This window comes from Coturnix japonica, chromosome 14 (genome assembly GCF_054131305.1).
Source record: "Coturnix japonica strain WE chromosome 14, WE-NBRP24, whole genome shotgun sequence".
Classification (NCBI taxonomy): Eukaryota; Metazoa; Chordata; class Aves; order Galliformes; family Phasianidae; genus Coturnix; species Coturnix japonica.
Genome location: NC_140676.1, coordinates 16734874 through 16751124, shown reverse-complemented (window position 1 = coordinate 16751124; position 16251 = coordinate 16734874). Strand labels below are relative to the sequence as shown.

At 57.6% G+C, this 16251-nt stretch overlaps 2 protein-coding genes across 5 annotated transcripts; one reads left to right on the top strand and one right to left on the bottom strand.

Annotated features, from left to right (window-relative positions):
* Positions 1-341: 341 nt before the first annotated feature.
* STRA6 (signaling receptor and transporter of retinol STRA6) lies at positions 342-10552 on the top strand. 2 transcript variants are annotated; one of them, XM_032446851.2, is made up of 18 exons: positions 342-441; positions 3055-3186; positions 4053-4131; positions 4240-4325; positions 4435-4574; positions 4687-4853; positions 4997-5122; positions 5557-5624; positions 5735-5811; positions 6088-6149; positions 6377-6557; positions 7252-7327; positions 7411-7544; positions 8320-8437; positions 8829-8930; positions 9263-9426; positions 9635-9772; positions 9843-10552. In XM_032446851.2, the coding sequence occupies exons 2-18, from the start codon at positions 3068-3070 to the stop codon at positions 10019-10021; spliced, it is 2016 nt and encodes a 671-aa protein (XP_032302742.1). In that variant the 5' UTR covers positions 342-441; positions 3055-3067; the 3' UTR covers positions 10022-10552. The 2 variants fall into 2 exon arrangements, with proteins under 2 accessions (XP_032302742.1, XP_015728236.1); XM_015872750.3 differs by having other exon boundaries at positions 342-452.
* A 1157-nt stretch (positions 10553-11709) lies between these two features.
* Positions 11710-15610, bottom strand: ISLR (immunoglobulin superfamily containing leucine rich repeat). Of its 3 annotated transcripts, none has more exons than XM_015872755.3 (2): positions 15468-15610; positions 11710-13775 (listed from the first exon to the last, which is right to left on the bottom strand). In XM_015872755.3, exon 2 carries the CDS (start codon positions 13765-13767, stop codon positions 12499-12501), a length of 1269 nt encoding a protein of 422 aa, XP_015728241.1. In that variant the 5' UTR covers positions 13768-13775; positions 15468-15610; the 3' UTR covers positions 11710-12498. The 3 variants fall into 3 exon arrangements, with proteins under 3 accessions (XP_015728241.1, XP_015728239.1, XP_015728240.1); XM_015872753.3 differs by lacking the exon at positions 15468-15610 and adding an exon at positions 14847-15022; XM_015872754.3 differs by lacking the exon at positions 15468-15610 and adding an exon at positions 14985-15022.
* Between the last annotated feature and the right edge of the window lie 641 nt (positions 15611-16251).

Here is a 16251-nt window from a genome sequence, read left to right as displayed (position 1 = left end):
GCCCGTTTCCAGCCTCAACACAATGCAGGATTGCACTGCGTCCAGCCCTTGGGCAGCCCCTGGGAGGACGCCTGCAGAAAACAGGGATGTCTGCAGCATCCTGGGTGGGCTGGCACGGTGCGGGGGCCCATTGTGCTCTCATTGCCCCCCCCTATAGCTGCCAGCATAGGGGCAGGGGGATGAAGGAGGTTGGCTCTGCTGCCTCCCCTCCCCGGGTAATCAAAGGGGAAAGCGCGGCACGGGGTTGGTTGCTTTTCATTTCCTAAACCCCAGGGTGGCCCCGAGCCAAGGCCTCCTCGCCATGGAGGGGATAAAGTTCCCGACACTGCCGCCGCCTCGCCGGTGCGCTGAACTTTGTCTGCAGGATCGTATGGCTGCCGCCGCGCCGTGCTGATGCTCTGAGCCCTGCACAGCCGTGTCCGTCCCCGAGCTGAGCCACAGGTCGGGAGCAGGTAACTTTGGGGGCTTCTCTTTTGGTGTTTTGGCAAAGTTTGGGTGCTTGAGGTGGGGGGTGAATCCGTCCGAGCTGAGCACTCATGCGTGAGTGTTTGCGTAAGGACTCCAAACCTCTTTGGTGGCCTTGAAGCCAAGATTTCGCAGCCCTCAACAGGGCTTTGGGGGCTCTGCCCTGCCTCCCCACTCTCCCCCTTCCCCCCAAGGTGCTGCTGCCGATTGCTTGGCTGCAAACCCACAGCTTTTCCCCTCCACTGCTCCTTGCAGGAGATGAGCGCAGCAGGTGCTGCTGTGGCTGCAGGATTTCAAAGCAAAGAGGGAGCTTAAAAAGAATCCCTAAAGGAAAATTTGTTTCTGTGCTTAACTGCCTTTGCTCCTAAAATCTGGGTCATTGGCAAGCATGCTGGTAGTCTCCAAGGTGGGTCAGCCCATGGATACAAGGGGTGCACAGAGCTGGAGGGTCCCTTTGGGGTGGCAGGGGTCAGCAGGGCAGGATTTGGGACCTATTGGATTTTGGGACCTGTTTGGATGTGGCTGGCTTTGTGCTGAGTGTTGGGATGGAAAACCATCTTTGCAGACCCTCATCTGTACCTCACTGCTGGCACAGCCCCCTGCCCTCCTCCTGCCTCATGGGGGCTTTCCAGGGAGGATGAGGATGTGGGTCAGGGTGTCCTTGGTGACCCCAGGGAAGACTGACTCAACCCCATACTTCTCGAACACAGGGGCTGAGTGGGGGCTTCCCGCAGGCTCCAGCCTTTATCCATCAAACCCCTCTGTGTCCACAAGTTGGGAAACTCATAGAAAACAAGCAGTGGGGAAAAGCTGCCCTATTCCAGAAAGAGGATTAAAGTCTTCGAGCAGCTCTGGTAGCTGCTAAATCCCCCCCTGTAGGACCCAGCATCTTGCTTGGATGTCCCCATCGGGTGTCCTCAGGGGCCACCTTCCTGCAGGGACACTCAGCTCTTCCAGTCACTCTCACTCAGCAATTGAATTAGAGGAGATCTCTCTTAAACAACTCCACCCCCCCCCCGGCCCAAGCACTCCCTGAACAATTGTGAAATGAGATCTTTATCATTTTTATTAAAAGCTGTACACAAGGCATCACCATTATCCCCGATAGGAGGAGGGAAGGGGGCTGGGAGGGGGAATTCCCTTATGGTTCCCCCCCCCCCCCAACGTTTAATTCATAGCAGTGGGATGCAAAAGCTCCCCAGAGAGTGATGGATGGTGGGAAATGAAGAATATGAAGGAGCTTTATTGAAGCCATCAATCCCTGTGATGCTGTGGCGATCAAAGACCCAGCCTGTTTGGGCAGGGGTTAGGTGGAGGAGCAAAGGGATCAGGTTTCGGGTAGAGGAGAGCTGATGGGGTGGGATTTTGGCACGCTTGGCTTTGCCCATCCCATGGTGGCAGCGCCTCTGAAGCTGCTTCCTGCTGGCACCCTTTTGTCACCAAAGGTGGCTGGGCTGCTGTCACCCTGCTGGTGGGAGGATGAGCTTGGAGGTGGCTCTGTGGGGTGGTGAGAGGGGCAATGGGCAGCTCCATTTGGACCATTTGGGATGAGGTCTTTCACCCGAAGGCTGCAGCACCTTAACTCTGGAGGAGGGGACCCTCCAGGAGAGGAAAGAGTCTCCCGGGTCTTGTGAGATGTTTGTGTGCTTTATGGGCTCCTTCTACCTCTTTTAGGAGTGCTACATTCCTGGGTGATGAGGTCAGAGCCGCTTCCCCATGCAGGCAAAACCAAGGGATGGCAGGGGAGTCGATGCTCCAGGGTGGGCTCTGGGGACCCAAGACCCCCCCTGGGGAGTGGGACCCTCACCCAGAGTGGATAGGGAGCACCAAAGGAATATCAACCCGCCCCTTTGGAACTGCTGAGCAGTGTGTCAGGAGTCCCCAGGGAGCTGCTCTCAGCCCCATGGTCAGTTTGGTGACATCCCCAAGCCCTGGGTTGGCACATGGGGACAGTGTTGGATACTTCACTTGGGGTAGGGAAGGCTTCCTTCAGCTCTTTCGATGCTTTGCATATGGGGTGCCCTTCATCTCTTTGGGTGCTTTCCTGCCCTACTATGGGCTCATTGTCTCCGGGGCACAGGGAAGACTGTATTGATGACGGTGATGAGCTGAGTCACAGAGCTGCAGGACAGCAAGGGAGGGTGTGGGGCTGTTGGGCCAAAGTCATCAGTGCTGTGCAAAAGGGAAAACAACAGAGGGAAGGAGGAACAAAACCTTGTTGCATTTGGCACCAGGACAAGCCATCCCTTATTACTGTGGGATGAGTTCGCTTTGCCCAGGGGCAGGTGCTGGGGCTGCAAGCACCTGGTGGCAAAGGGACACAGGGAACACGAGCCACTCACCCATTTCTTTCCTGCTTCACCTACACCCCCTGAACGTGACCCTTGTGCTGGTTCTGCAGCCCTTCACGTAGCCACTGTGAAGCAACCCAAACAAAGGCTGCGGCTCTATCAGCGTCCCAGCAGCCAAGGTGGGGATGGGTGGGAGTGCCCTGGCAGAATAAAGCCCGTGTGCTGCTTGCTTCCAGCCCTCTATTCCCAAGGGGACTTCCCCCAGGCCCATCTCTCTGCCTCTCCCTTGGGTCACTAGGAAGAAGGTGCTCATGGCAGCCAACGGCTCCGGGGCCGCACACGGCTCTCTGCTGGATGACAGCTTTGGGGATGACCTGGTGTCCGACTGGTACATCTATGAGACAGCAGAGACATCTGCACCGCAGGATGAGTAAGTGCCGCGTGTCCCCGGGCAGGTGCCACCTCCTCCTCTTGTTCACATGGATGGACACAGCTCATTGTATGAGGGGTTCCCTCATCCTGTAGATCTGCTGTGTTACAAAGCGTTCTCCAAGCAGTTTACCTGTGGACCTGTTACACCTGGGTCCACCTTTTGTCCCTCTGTTGTTGGTGTCTAATCCTGAGCAGTAGAGCCTGATGGGGACAAGCCCAGCCATTGCCACAGGGTCATTAATCTGTATTGTGCAATCTCTGAGATCTCCTTGCCCTCATGTGCCCACAGCCCTTATGGAAACCTTCAGGGTGCTGGCTCTTTCCTTCTTGGTGTCCCCTGGTGCTGAGGACATGCAGGCAGCATTGCAGTGTCCCCTGATGGTGCTGCATCCCATACAGACCCCAAAAGCTCAGTATCTGGTGCTGGTGAAATCCAACTGTTTTGGAGCTTGATCTACCCTCGAAGCTGCGATATTTGGGGACAGCAGGAACTGTCTGGTCTATCCAAGGACAGCTGTTAGCAGAGGGAGAAGGCAGAAACCACAGAGCTCTACTGGCAGCAGCCTGTCCTTAAAGCCTTCCTTGGTGGGATGGGGTAACTTCAGACATTTGCTGCCTCAACAAACCCTAAAGTGGAGCACAGGGTCCGGGAGAGCATGGGTGCCTGGAGGGACACTCCCTGTTCTTATCTCTTGAGCTCAACCATAAAATGCATCTCTCAGGGTGACCTCAGCCCCACTATCAGGGCTGTGTGGTCATGCTCCTTGAAGGTTCTGTGCTGCTGATGTGCATGCATGGAGCGTCCCCTCACCATCTCCCTTTCAGGACGCAGTATAACCCCAATTATTTTTCCCCTTTCTCCAGCATGTTTCCTAGCACCATCCCTGAATGTGACCCCACCATTTCCCCCAGGCTGTACCATACCTGTATGGCACCCATCTCTGTAAGTACTCATTCTGGGATGGTGAGCCACTTGCCCCATTCTAGGCCATGCACAACTGCTCTTAAATGGTTCTACGTGGATTTCAGTGTGGTTTCCTTCTTCTGGCAGCTGGCTGTGCTGCTGGGCTTGTCCTTGATGGTGAAACGCAGGCGGCTCCACCGGGACTGCTGGAATGGCATCCCTGGGTTGCTCAGGTACCGTGTCCCAGCATCCCCATCACCCTGCCCAGCTGGCATGTAACAAGTCAGCTGTAAGCTGCCATATGCCAAGCAATGGGATGCCAGGCCCATTTCTACCTCACAGCCCAGCTAACTTCCTGGAGGAGGAGGGCAACAGAGGGCTGATGGCTGCGGTGTTTGGCATCCTCTTCTCCTCACTGTGTGTGCTGGTGCTGGATGCTGATCCTCTGCCACTCATCACCCACTCCTCCCAGCACAGCCGGGGTAAGGCAGGCTCCATCCCAGCCTCATGGAGCCATGCAGCACCATCGGGGCAACGCATTCACTCTGATCCCTACTGACATCTCCTGTCCTCTCTGTTCCCTCTCCCATGCAGAGTACTGGAAGATCCTGGCCTTGCTCTACTACCCCGCCTTCTACTACCCCTTGGCTGCCTGCGCCACGGTGGGGCACAAGGCCAGCTACCTTCTGGGCTGCCTGCTCTCCTGGTGCCACTTTGTTGTCCATGTCTGGCAGAAGGTGGACTGTCCCCAGTCGCCAAAGGTAGGTGTGATGACATCCCACCATCAGGGAGGGCTGGTGTGGCTTTGTCACCTCACTGAAGAGGTGGCTTTGAGATACCAGCACTCAGGTTGTGATCTTAGGCTTGGTGGGGTCTGGACTGTGACAGCTCTGCTTGTCTCCAGATATATAGGTATTACTCCACGCTCTCTTATGTCCCCATCATCCTCTGCCTCATGGTCTTAAGTCTGTGGTACCCAGCCCTGCTGATCAGGAGCTTCATAGGGAAGGAGGAGACCTCAAATAAGGAGGTAATGAAGGTCCATGGCATGGTGGGAACACAGGGGAATCCCACATGGTTTTGGAGCTGTGAGAATTGGGGTGTTCCCAGTGTTCCCAGTTTGGTTCCCAGCAGCCTGCCTGCCCTCTGAAGGCAACACAGCACACATGGTTTGCAGCTCTGTTTATCTTGGTGGATTTCAAGAGGGGAAAATCCATCTTTGGAGTAAACTCCTTAGTACAAGAGGCTTATGGCATCAATGGGTCCCATTCAGGCCGGACTGGGGTCGCCTTGTGTTCCCAGCAGGCAGCAATAATCCTCAGCCCTTTTGGAAATGCTGGGCTTTGTTGGGTGAAGGAGAGGAGAAAATCTTCAAAAACAGCACTTGGCCCTAGCGTGGACTGAAGTGACCCCACTGTGGGCTGGCTGGGGGGGAGCAGGCGACTTACTGCTGCTTTGCTGAAGGTTACAGGGAGAGGCTATTACAAGAAGTACCTCAAGGCTGTGCTGTCCAGGCGGCTGCAGAAGGGGAGGTAAGGGCAGCCTGGGGATGGGAATGGGGGCAGAAATAGCCCCGTAGCCCTGGTTTTAATAGTAAAATAAAATACAAGCCACTCTTGTCACCACCTACTTCCTCCTACAGCACCCCAAAGCTGGAGGAGAGCCTCCTGTCCCGGCTCCGTGCCTACCTCTGCTCCTACATCTACACTCTAGAGGAAGGTAGGGCGTGCTCCTCATGCAGCAGAAGCTCTGCAAACAGTCTGCCTCCCCCAGGGATAGCAAATGCCTTCCTTGGCACCGGCCCCAAAGCATCTGTGCCATGGCAGCTGCTGCCTGGCACGTGCACAAACTGTTGCAGTTTGGGGTTGGAGGAACAGGGGGTTGGGACCCCCATGGGGCATGAGATGGAGTGGGGCTGATGCTTTGGGAGCATGAGGATTTAAAGGTTTGCAGGAAGGAAAACCTCAATTCACAGCTGGTTACTCCCATTTGCAGGTTTCCAGCTCCCGCTGAAGCTCGTCCTGTCCATGACCACATCGGTCATCGCTGTCTACCAGGTGACAAAGGTGGCCCAGTGGCATGCAGAGGCCATGTCCTCAAAGGGGCAAGGGGACCACTGCCATGTGCCACTGGGGCAGTTTGGCTTTGGGGATGGTATTAGCGTGCCTTGAGGTATTACCATCCCTTGGCTCAGCCTCGGTCCCCAGCACTTTGCTCACAGGGCTCAGCCACCCTTAAGTCTTTAAGCCAACGCAATGGCTCACGCGGCATTGCCCCCTTGCAGGTGGCCCTGCTGCTGCTGGTGGCCTTCGTCCCCACCATCCAAATCGTGCGAGCAGGCATGACGAAGGATGTGGTGGTGCTGCTAGTGCAGTTTGGACTGGTGCCCTCTGAGAACCCAGGCATGCCAGGGGACATGGAGAAGGAACTCAGCACTGTCAAGCACTACCTGTGGTCGCTGGAAGGTGGGTGGGGAGCATCCCCAAGGTTTGAAAGTCTCAAACCCAGATTCACCCTCTTGGAAAGAGGAGACACAGCTCGTGCCTGAGCCTGGTGCCGTGCCAGGGCTCCTCCAGCAGCTGCTGCCTGCCCAAGCTCCGTGCTGCAGATGCCACTCCTTGGACAGGTTTGGAGATGTGCTGGAATCGAGCAGATGGCCCCTCAGCCCCTGCTGCTGAGCGGGCACCCGATAATTGAAAGCCCTGCGTGGGGCTGGCAGGGTGCCCCCTCCTTTCATGGGGCATTTTGGTGACTTTTCCAGAGTTGCCAAGCCTTTCTCATCCTCTTGACCTTTGTTTTCCTGCCATTTCCATCTTTCCAAGCAGATCCCCTTCTCCTTTCTTCCTTCCCACTACACAGCACCCCACCAGGCTCTGCATGACTTGCTTGTTGCTCCAGCAGGGAGTTAACCTAGCAATGATACCCCTCCTAATTTGCTTGGGGAACATTATCCTCCTGCCTTCCAAGGGGATAAAAAAGTTTCCCCTAGTTTTGCAAAAGGGATGGGAAGGGAAATTGAGGCACAGCACGCTGCTTGGGGATCTATCCAAGCAGCACCAGCACCTATAGCTGTGTGATGCTTCCAGGGCCTGCAGCCCTTTAGGGACAAAGCCCAGCTCCCTTAGGGACAAAGCCCAGCTCACTGTCCTCTCCCTGCAGTGTGCTACGTGTGCTCGCTGGTGCTGTGCTGCCTGCTGACCCTGGCCATGCTGCTGAGGACGCTGGTGATGCACAGGTAGGGCCCTGTGCCACCTCTATCACCCATTCCATGCCCTTATCCTTGTCCCAAAGCCCAGCATTGACTTCTCTCCCCTGCAGAAGCAACCTGAAGGCGCTGTACCAAGGGGCTGTGCTCGATGTCTTCTACAAAGCCCACATCCTCCGCCCATCCCGACAAGCCATCGTCTGCTGGATGAGCTTTGCCAGCTTCCAGACAGCTTTTGCTTGCCTGGGTACACGTTATTGGGGGGGCTATGGGGTGGGAGAAGGTGGCAAACCCCGTTTCCAAGAGGGAACTTTATATTCAAGCAGCTCCAATCCCCCTTTTTGGCCCCATTTCGCAAAACTCTGGGGCTTTTGTTCATCTATTCCCTCAACACAATCTGTCCTTCTGCGGCGAGGACCAAATGGTGGGGGAAAAGAAGGGTCTGGAGGAGGGGGGTGGGGGGAGTGAGAGCCGCCTTGGCTTCAGCCCAGATATTTTGATCCGTGAAGCAGTCATGGCATCTCATGCAAAGGCCTGCCTGTCTCCTTCAGTCCTGGCCATCGCCTCCCAGAGTCTGTGCCAAGGGGTGTGAGGTGGGTCAGAAATCCTGCCTGGGCTCAGCCTGGTGCAATGCCTTAAAGCCCAGCTGCAAAGCAGAGCACTCGAGGTAGAGAGCGGCATCCGATGGCGCGAGGAGCCGCAGCCGCCGCCGCTCTCGGCTTGATTTATGATTAGAAATCACAGCTCGGGCTGATTTTATGATGAGGCATCACAGCCGCAGCCCCCGGAGATGGCTCCTCTCCGTGGGGATAAAGCAGGGCGCGATAAGAGAGGCTGAACTTGTAATTAGATCCCGCACAGAGCATTGTGTGCAGAGCGGGGGAGGCAGGGACAGCTCGTGCTTATTATGGGATTAAAGCGAAAGGCGTGCTCAGAAACAAGCACAGGGGTGGGAAGGAGAACAAGGACCATTTCTCCTCCCTTCCCTGTGACAGCTTCTTTCCCCCGTGCCTCCCTCCCAGGTCTCCTCATCCAGCAAGTGATTTTCTTCATCTGCTTTGCTGCCTTCACCTTCCTTGTCGTCATCCCGCTGCAGTCTGGCACAAGCTCATACCTCTTCAAAGTCGTGCAGAACATGTGGTGAGCACTGTGGGCAACCCAACTGGGTGCCATAGCCAAGGCTGTAATGAGTTATATGGGGTGTCTGGCCAAGGGGAGGCTGCACTGTAGGCACTGGGGATGTTCACCCCTCTCACCTTCCAATCTTGGGTAGGATGGCCTCAAGAGGAGATGGCTTCAGTTTGCACCAGGGGAGGTAGGAGCTGGATATTCAGAAATGCTTCTCAGAACAAGTGATAATGCATTGGCACAGGCTGCCCAGGGAGGTGGTGGGGTCACCATCCCGGGAGGTGCTCAGGAAAAGGGTAGATATCACACTGAGTAGTGTGGTCTAGAATGATCACAGGCATGGTGGACTGGATGACCTTATGGGTCTTTCCTATCTTAATGGATCATCTTCTCTTCTGGCCAGGCCCTTCTGGCTGACCCTGGTAGTGGCTGTCATCATGCAGAACGTGGCAGCTCACTACCAGTTCCTGGAGCAGCATCCCCTGCGGAAAGAGCTGACCAACAGGTATGGCCATGTGAGCTCTATGGGGGAGAGCTGCCCAGTCATTGTGGGCTTTTGGGCTGCCATGTGCCCTCGACCCCAAAGCCTGAGACTCACGCTCCTTTTAAGGAGAAATGGAGTCCCTACAAGTGGAAGCAAATCTTTAAGTCCTGACCACACACCAGAAGGGCGTTCACATCTCTCTGTGGGATGGAGCCATCTCAGTCAGGGATGGTGTCGGTCAGGGAGGGGGAGAAGGGAGGGAGGTTTATTTTGGCAGCTTCCTCTGGTAGGGAAGGGCTGTGTTCCCTGTCCTAGGCTGTTTTTGTTCCTTATTCCTCCTTTCCCATCCACAGACGAGCTCTCTACATCATCACCTATCTGCTGTTTCCCATCAATGTGCTGGTGGGGGTCCTGGCAGGGGTCTGGAGGATGGTTATCTCTGCCCTCTACAATGCCATCCACTTCTGCCAGTTGGACATCAGCCTGCTGAACCGTGGTGTGGAGACTTTTGACCCAGGTAGGGCAAGGGGCAGCCCTGGCATAGGAACCTCCATCAACTCTAATGGGGACCTCCAGCAGCACAGGGCCACATAAGCTCCCAGGGCTCACATCTAGGGCTCCTCCATCACCTGCTGGGACCAAGGGTGGGTTCATGTCCTTGTTCTCTTCAATCAGTATTGGCCCATGCTGGCCCCACTGTGTGTTTCCTATGGGCTGTCCCCCAGGCTACCACGCATACTGCCACTACCTGAAGACGGAAGTCAGCCAATCTCACCCACTGATGAGAGCCTTCTGCATGCTGCTCCTTCAGCCCATGAAGCCACAGGGGCAACCTGAGCCTCAGACAGGGGACCTGGAGGAAGGTGAGTTCCTACAGCCAGGGCAGGCTCTTCCAGCACACAGAACATGCTTCTCACTGCCATCTCCTTCCAGGCCTCCAACTGATGCACACCAAGAAGGCACCATCAGATGGAAGCCGGTTGAAGCGGAGCCGGGCACGCTGGTGGTTGGCCTACACCCTCCTCAACAACCCCTCACTGATGGCCTGCCGAAAAACTGCCCTCTGCGATCCCACAGCCAACGGGGCCCAGCTCAGCCCCCCTAAGCCCTGACCTCCACCCCCTGCCTGTTCCCTCCCATCCCATCCCGCCTCGCATTGACTTTCCTCCCATGATGGAAGGAGGTTGGGCACTCCTGTCCCTCTCCAGCAGTGACAGCACTGGTTTGTAGCTCTGGGGCCATGTGGGATGCAGAGGTGATGACACAGCTAGAGCCTAAGCCCAAGCTGGGAGCAGAGGCTTGGTGAGCCAAGTTAGACCTGTCAGCCATCCCAAAAGTCCTCTTAGGGTCACTTCTGAGATAAGTCCGCCAGCACCATCCCTGTCATCCTCATGGGGTTTTTCCCATTTCACGTGCTCTGTTTTAGTCTGGGAGGTTGCAGAACAGTTCATTTGGGGCTCCTGTAGCTCTCACCCTCCAGTTTGCCCTACTGGGGCTGTTTCCTCCCCTGCTGCCACCCCACTGTGCTCAAAGTTAGCTGTTCTCCAGGACCAGCCAGCCCCAAGCCCATAGAACAGCATTATGCCTCCTTGGGCCGTGCCGAGCTGGGGAAGAACAATAAATCATATACCTCATTGCTACAATCGGGGTGTGCTTGCTCTTTTGGTGAGGGTGAGACGCACCTGAGGACTCCTGGAGTGGGGACACCAGGATGGTCACAATGGTGTTTTGGTTGATCTGCTTGATCTTATGGGGAGAAACAACCAAATCTCTGCTCTAAGCCTTTGGTTTGGCCATACTCAGCAGCTGGGTTGACAGCAGGGTGTTGGAATCCACCTTTGAACTGATGATGCTGGGGACCACTGGTGCCCCATATGTGTGGGGCCTCAGAACTTCACCACGCAGCCTCCAAGGCTCAGGGAAAGGCAGCGGAAATCCCTGCAATGTTCTGCATGCAGCTCGGGGCCATGGGTGGAGCTGCTGCTCTGCATCTGTTTACAAAGCCTGCGGCTTCCTGGAGATGTCTTGGCTGGGTCTGAGGTGAGAGATGACAGGAGGTGGCTTCACTCTTTGTTTTCTTTCCCTTCCTTTGGCATAATCAGGGTGCCCTGAGGGTGAACTAAGCCTTTCGCTGTGGCTTCTTGTCCCTGCAAGCTCCTGCTTTGCACGCAGCCCTTGTATGGCTCTGTCCCCATGCGTCCCCATGGCCACCATCCTCATCCCACCCAATGTGACACGCCTGAGCCTGCACAAGGTAGGTCAGGGAGTGCCTCTGGTTAACAAAAGCCTAAGACATACATGTGGGGAATGGAAATCCACCTTTGCAAACACAAGGGCACGGAAGGCAGCTGGGCAGGGTGGTGGCTCTCTTCCCAGACCCCACACAGCGTGGGGCTGAGCTGCCATCCCAGCATGTATGGAAGGGAGAGCATCAACAGGGTGACATGGCTGTAGGGCAAACTGCCTCCAGAATGTGGAAAGGACCCTATGGAAGCATCGCATCCCATAAAATGAAAGTGAAACTCTGTGTAGAACATTGCCCTCCCTGCGCTTGCACTGGGGCTGTGTTGTTCTTTCTGCCTGTAATGGGAACAATATGTGTCTGCTTGCTGGCTGTGCAGCTAGGGGGGGATGCTCTCTGCCTCCATAAAAGAAACCAAATAGGGCTGGAAAGTTTGTGCAGAGGCCTCAGGCTTCAACAGCTGCTTTACAGATGTTTATGTCTCTGCCTTCTCATCTCTGCCTTCTCCTCCCTGCTCCAGTCTGTGAGCGAGCTGTGGGGGGCACAGAAGCAGCAGGCTGGTTTACAAAAGGTATTTATTGTGCTTGGTACATGGCTGGCGGCACAGCTTTGGTTACAAGGCTGCAGGAGTCTGCATGGCTCCCGCAGGCACACGCTAGCAGAAAACATGAGGGTTGCTCGGTAGTCCCACCGTGAGCCCACGGCATCGGGGGCACAGCGTGGATGTCCTGCAGAGAGATGTAAGGCACTTTGGGGTAATTGGTTTCATGTGGTCTCTTTGGTCTCTGCTTCTCCTGCTGTAACTGTGGGGTTGAGAAGCACAGCTTGGCGGGACGGGCCCGGTCGAGTGGTTTGGGCTGTGGGTTCTGGTGGTGAATGGAGAGGAAAACATCTGCATCACAACTGTGTGAAGCAATGAGGGTGGCAGGGCCTGGGCCTGGGACACAGGGAGGGCACAGACACCACGGATAGTCCCTCACCCAACCAGTCCTCTGCAGGAAAGGCTTAGCCTGCTCCTCATGGACTGATCCATGCCTGGTACTGGGTGCTCTGCACCTCCCCTACCATATCAATCACATAAAAAATCACTGTGCTGCCTCCATTCCTAAAGGACCCCACAGCAAGGCTGGCCCTGCAGCAACAGCACAACGTGGATCTGCCCTACATCACCCAAGCCTTTATGGAGCTCTCAGCCCCTATGTACGCAGGGTCGGACCAGCCCTGGGCTCAGCTCTCAGCCACATTTGCGCCCACCTGCAGTCCCAGAAGCTCAGCAAACGCATGGCACTATGTGAAGGTAAATGATACAGAAAGTGGGGGAGCCCTGGTGCCTGTCCCTGCTCCCCTTCACCAGCCCAGCATGATGCCCAAGGCCAGCAGCAGGATTAGCAGCCCAAACTGGGGCACAGCTCCTTCAGCCATGCCCTTCACCTCCCTCGGCACGTGGTAGACAATGACCAGCTTCTCTCCAGCACCAACGGGATCCATCTCATCACCCTTGTAGCAGCTCCGTCCCCCCAGGGGGCTGGCATGGGGGTCATCCTGCAGCAGGTCTTCAGCTGGATTCTCTGATCCAGCCAAGGCCACGTTGACAGACACCTCTCTTGTGCCCACATCATTGATGGCAATGCAGGTGTAGGTGCCTTCATCCTCCTTGCTGAACTTGGGGATGGCCATGGTGCCATTCTTGAAGACCAAGAAGCGCTCCTGGCTCTGTTTGATGCGCCCAGATGGGGAGAGGCTCCCATCCCGCGCCACGTTGGGCCCATCAATCTCAACACCACGCCCGGGGGTCTGGATCCTCCAGCGGATTTGGGGCAGGGGGCTGCCCGCCACACTGCAGTGCAGGCTGAGCGTCAGCCCATCGGGCAGCACCGTGTTGTCCAGCTTGGACAGGTAGGTGAGCTGCACTGATGGGGCCACGCACTGATGCGCCGGGATGTCGGTCACCGCTCGGCCCCGCATCCGCCCTGGTGCAGCACACAGCGTGGATCCACCCTTGGTGAGGGACACCGAGGTGCTCTCAGCCCAGCGTTTGAGCCAGAAGAGCTTACAGGAGCAATTGAAGGGGTTGTTGAAGAGCTGCAGCTGGGACAGCGAGGGCAGCGGGTGGAAGGTGCCATCAGCCAGCGTGGTGAGCTGGTTGTCATTGAGCCACAACGAGCGCAGCTCCGCCAGTGCCTGGAAGGCATCTCTGGGCAGCCCGGCCAGCCTGTTGTTGTTCAGCTTGAGGATCTGCAGCCCGCTCAGGTTGCGCAGGTCCTGCCAAGGGAAGGTGACCATCTTGTTGTGGCTCAGGTCCAGGTTCTTCAGCTGTGACAGCGTGGCAAAGGCACCCGGCTCGGCACCGCTGATCTGGTTGTAGCCCAGCCACAGCGACTGCACCTCGGGCACGTCGGCGAAGGCTCCGCGCCGCAGCCAGCCGATGCGGTTGGCCGACAGCGTCAGGATGGTGACGTTCGGGGACAGTCCCTGCGGCACCTCGGGCAGCTCCTTGTAGGCACATTCGGCCAGCAGGCGCCCGTTCTTCTTGGTGGAGCAGGAGCAGGGCCGGGGGCAGGCCAGCCCCCGGCACAGCAGCACGGCGAAGCCCAGGCAGCACAGGAGAGGCCCCATCCTTCCTCCTGGGGACAGACAGGGGACGTGAGGGTGGCCGTGAGAGTAGCCAGCATGGGATCAGTGCTTGCCAAGCTCTAACAGGAACCAGCCCTGCGATTATCTGCAGTGGTAATGGGGAATATTTGAAATATTCCCCACTGTGAGCAAGGCACAGCTATGCCAATAGCTCCTGGCTACCTCCATGATCTTCAACTATTTCCTTCCCACTCCATCTCCTCGACAAAATGTCCCCCTGCCCCTGTTATAGGCATCCTGCATCCCTCTGGTTTGGGGATGAAAGCTTTGTGCTTCACATTCAGACCTCCCTGAACCTCTCCTAACGTGGATCAACACCACCCTCTCTCCCACCCTCAGCCTTTCTCCCCTCAAAGCACCAGCTCCGGGCCCCTCAGCCCCTCCGACCAGCCGCCGGGGGTGCTGCTGGAAGCCTTTACGTGCGGAGGGCAGAGCTAACTCCTTGCTGGCCTGGATCGGCGGCCGCAGAGCCGCTTGTAAGCTGTGCTGTGCGGGTCCCACCGCGGAAGCAGTTAACTCAGCGAGGAGCTGGCAGCCAAACCCCTTTGTCTCGGCTCCGTGCTGCTGCGGGGCAGGAGGGGAGAGGGTGATGGGCACCGAAACGCTGCGCAACTATTTTATTGGTTTCTTTAGAGGGGGAGGGGGGGGCGAGCCGTGCTGCTGCAAAAGGCTGAATGCAGAGGGCCCCAGCCTGCAGGGAGAAGCTACCACCGGGGCTGGGGCCGGGGCCCGGTGGCACTAGGTCCCCTCTGGGGTGTTCCGTGGGGTGCATGCACGGATCGGCCCCGCACAGGATGGGTGCGCGCACGGATCCGGCCCCACGCAGGACGGCCGCGCACCGCGGGTCCCTCCACTCCCCCCATCCCGCTCCCCCCATCCCCGCTCTCCGGTTCCCGGCAGCGCTTCCCGGTGAGACGTGGGGGGGGGCCGTTCCCTCTCCCCTCCGGCCGGGCCGCGGCAGCCGGGGGCGGTGCAGCGTGCGCATACCAGAGCCGTGAATAACACCCCCCCGCCTCCCCGGGCAGTCCCGCACACCCCTCCTCGGCGCCCCGTCACCGCACCGATGGTTTCCCGAGGACGGAGCGCCCGTTGCTCCCCGCCGCGGCTCCGGGCTGGCGGCTGCGGCTCCCTCGGCCCGCACCCGGCTTCTCCTCCCCCTATCCGCTCCCCCGGGCCCTTTTGTTTTCCATGGCACCGACCCGCTCCAGCTTCTCTCCTCGCAGAGGATCGCAGAGAGAAAAAAAAACACACAGGCGGCCCCTCCTCCCCCCGCGGCCCCACCGCTCCCGGCCCCAAAGATCTGAGGGGGGGGGGAGGGAAGCGCAAAGGGCTGCCAACACGGTCCCTCTGTCCCGGGGCTGGGGATGGGGGTGTTGTCCCGCAGAGCCGTGCCCAGCTCGGTGGGATACGCAGGTCGAGGCAGCATCGGGCCGCAGAGCATCCCTTGCTCATCCCACCCGAACAAAGTGAGGCTGCCAGACCCTGCAGGACCCCCACCCCAGCTGGGTCCTGTGTGGAGCTCCAGCTCTCTGCTGCCTGCGCTGACACAACCGAGGCCGTGAGCGGGGTTAAAAATAGTGCGGGGCGATGGGATTAGCGGGATCGGAGCGGGTCACTGGGGGGCTCGCAGCGGGATCTTCCCCTCCACCCTCGTCCCCTCACGATATCGGGGTCGCACTCACAGAGCTGCGGGCTGCCGGCCGAGGCTCGGATCTGCTGTTTAGCCTTTCACTCGGGTTTTTGAGCTGGTTGTGACACCACCGTGGGATGAGCATGTGGTCACCGTCACCCACGGGCGCGTCCCTCTCCACCCGGGGCTGGTGGCTCGGCTAAGGGTTAATGCCTTCAGTGGGGACAAACCACCCCGCTGTGCCCCCTTAACCCTTTTGGGGTTGCTCCGGCCATGGGATGCGGGGAGGGGGTTGGGGGGGGGGGGGGACGCGGAGCTCCGTCCTTGTGCCTGCGGGCACCTGGCGCTAATGAGCACCCTCTCAAAAAGGAACAAATCTGGGAGCAATCCAGCACCGGGAGGCAGCTCTTTGCAGCGAGATTCCCTGTAGATGAGTTAGGCGGGGCAATCTATTACCCCCTAATTAAAGGGAGGCAGGAATGATTGTTCTTTTTCTATTCCTCGTATATTCCTAGGCATGAAACTCAATTAAAGTGCATCCGCAGATGGGGATTTGTCTGCGCGGGGTGGGGTGAGGGGGGATCCCTGCTTTACACATGTTCTGAGGAGCTGCAGCAAACATCTGGGCTGCCGTAACAGAGCCTCGAACTGCGAGGGTTTGGGGGATTCGGGGTGGGGGGGGAAAAACCCTCCGTCTGCCCCCTCGGTGCTTTGTCTGCCTTCTTCCCCTGCCGTAGGAGAAAGACGCAGAGCCAGCAGAGCCGGACTTAAAATAGAAGCTGAAGAAACGGAGCTGAAGAAACGCACGGCTGAGGGAGGATGGGGGGGATGGATGG

What these genes read in the sequence shown, in the direction of transcription:
- STRA6 (XM_032446851.2), top strand. Translation starts at nt 3,068, where the DNA reads ATGGCAGCCAACGGCTCCGGGGCCGCACACGGCTCTCTGCTGGATGAC. An exon ending in CCTGTATGGCACCCATCTCT is followed by an intron (nt 4,132 to 4,239) that starts GTAAGTACTCAT and finishes TTCTTCTGGCAG; the next exon opens with CTGGCTGTGCTGCTGGGCTT. An exon ending in GACAGCTTTTGCTTGCCTGG is followed by an intron (nt 7,545 to 8,319) that starts GTACACGTTATT and finishes CCTCCCTCCCAG; the next exon opens with GTCTCCTCATCCAGCAAGTG.
- ISLR (XM_015872755.3), bottom strand. Translation starts at nt 13,767, where the DNA reads ATGGGGCCTCTCCTGTGCTGCCTGGGCTTCGCCGTGCTGCTGTGCCGG.